At 29.7% G+C, this 2123-nt stretch overlaps 1 protein-coding gene across 2 annotated transcripts in view; it reads left to right on the top strand.

Moving 5' to 3' along the window:
• The window catches only part of LOC107678782 (cysteine-rich motor neuron 1 protein-like), a 65379-nt gene that overhangs the window by 56505 nt on the left and 6751 nt on the right, over window positions 1-2123 (top strand). For both annotated transcript variants that reach the window (XM_016474174.1, XM_016474175.1), the window contains exon 11: window positions 805-1011. In XM_016474174.1, the coding sequence (XP_016329660.1) occupies window positions 805-1011 (207 nt within the window). The remainder of the gene's footprint in view (window positions 1-804; window positions 1012-2123) is intronic.

The following is a 2123-nucleotide window of genomic DNA, read 5'->3' as shown; positions in this document are numbered from 1 at the left end:
ATCTCATTGCTAGTTTTACTTGATCTTAGTGCTGCGTTCGACACTATAGATCATGACATACTCATAGATCGATTACAAAACTATACAGGTATTCAAGGGCAGGCTTTAAGAGGCTTTAGATCCTACCTGTCTGACTGTTACCACTTTGTTTATTTAAACGGGGAATCATCTCAATTAACGCCAGAAAAGTATGGAGTGCCACAAGGATCTGTCTTAGGCCCTCTGCTATTTTCAATATACGTTTCTGTGAAGCTGCTTTGCAATGATTCGTATCATGAAAAGTGTTATAAAAATATACGTCAATTGAATATAATTTTTTATTTTAATTTGACATTCTTATATTAATCATTTTTAGTGTTTTATTTAGATTTTTTATTTTTAAATTATTTATTTTACTTTTATAAATCAATTATTATTTAATAATTATTATTTATTATTTTTTAAATAAAATGATCTTTTTGATTGTTTTTAAAGAACTAGAATGGAAAAAACTAATATAGTTGCAGAAAAGTAAACGTAATAAAACGAGCACAGAAGTTGATTCCTCACCTGTCACTGGTTAGTTTTGGGCCCAGATGACGGTTGTTTTATGAACATGTGCTTCTTCAGACACACAGAGCTTCTGCTGAGGCCAGTTTCTATCAATAAACCCACTGGACGCTTTTACACGTGACCCGCGGGCCACAAAACACATGTGCCGTCCCTCCATCGGCTCATTAAACGCACATTAGCCTGCGGTTAATGCAGTGAAAGCAGGATGATGTACAGTAATATCATGACATATTTCTGTGTTTTTGTCCTCAGAGGACAAACTGGAGACGCTGCGTCCCGAGTTCTGCGTCTCCAGCTCTGGAGAAATCCTGCAGGCCGGTGATTCGTGGAAGCCGAACGCCTGCAGCAGCTGCGTCTGCCGTAATGGGAGCGTCCAGTGCTTCTCGCAGCAGTGTCCGGCTGCCGACTGCAGGGTCCCTGTGCTGCGGAAGGGCCAGTGCTGCCCGCAATGCATGCTGGGTACGCGTCTACATACACAAACACACTAATGACAGTGATTTTACCATGGGAAAAAGTGTTTGAACAGTAAAAAGTGGAGTAGAATCAGTAACGCACAGACTCGGCAATGTAAGATGGTACATTTAATAATCAGAATAAATCATTCTGAATTTTACTTTTTTTTTTTTTTATTAAACTTAGTGTTTTTATTTAGTGTTATTCATTTAACTTTACATTTTTATGATTTCATTCATTTTTAGTAAGTGTTTTAATTTGATCGATTGATTATTTATTTCTTTATTTTAGTTTTACATTATTATAATGTAATTAATTTTTAGTGTTTTCTTTGTCATTTTAATTTAAATAACATTTTATTATTTTAATTTTACATTTATTTATTTGTATTAACTGTTATACAACATAACATTTATAATTTTTTATTATATTTATATATATATTGTTTAATTTTGAATGTGTTTTATAAGTATTATTTATTCAATTGTACATTTTTATAATTCAATTTTTAGTCTTTTATTTTATTTTTTTATTCATTTTAATGTTATATTTTAATAATTAACTTTAGTAAGTGTTTTATTAAACAATTATGAAAATATTTTATTAAATTATTTTATTAAAATAATACATTTTAATTTTAATTTAAACAAATGTAATTTATTTGTTTTTATTTTAAAATGATTTATTTATTTTTTATAATTCAACTTTCAGTGTTTTATTTTTTATTATATTTATTATATTTTTATTATACACATATTTTGCTTTCATTTTCAGTGTGTTGATTTCTGGGATTTTTTAAATTTTTTATTTATTTATTTTAAACTCATTAATAATTAATAATTTTTTATTTTAATTAATAATTGTTTTATTTTTAAATTATTGATTTCAATTTTGCATTCATTTTTATTAGCTGATGTTTGTAAATCAGCTGTTACATGCAACAATGCATGACATGCCAGTCAGAGTTGAAATCTGTTTTATAAAAAGAAATCGCCGCTAAAGTGTTTCAGGCACAAGCATCAGTCAGTGAACATTCGCTGGCTTTAATAATCAAAGTCAAACGCTGACGTTGATCTGTGGTGTTCAAGCCTCGATGGCAAACATTCCTGCGATATTGA

This window comes from Sinocyclocheilus anshuiensis, unplaced genomic scaffold (genome assembly GCF_001515605.1).
Source record: "Sinocyclocheilus anshuiensis isolate Anshui unplaced genomic scaffold, SAMN03320099.WGS_v1.1 scaffold208, whole genome shotgun sequence".
NCBI lineage: Eukaryota > Metazoa > Chordata > Actinopteri > Cypriniformes > Cyprinidae > Sinocyclocheilus > Sinocyclocheilus anshuiensis.
The sequence above is the reverse complement of the archived record's forward strand: the minus strand, read 5'-3'. Positions and strand labels throughout refer to the sequence as shown.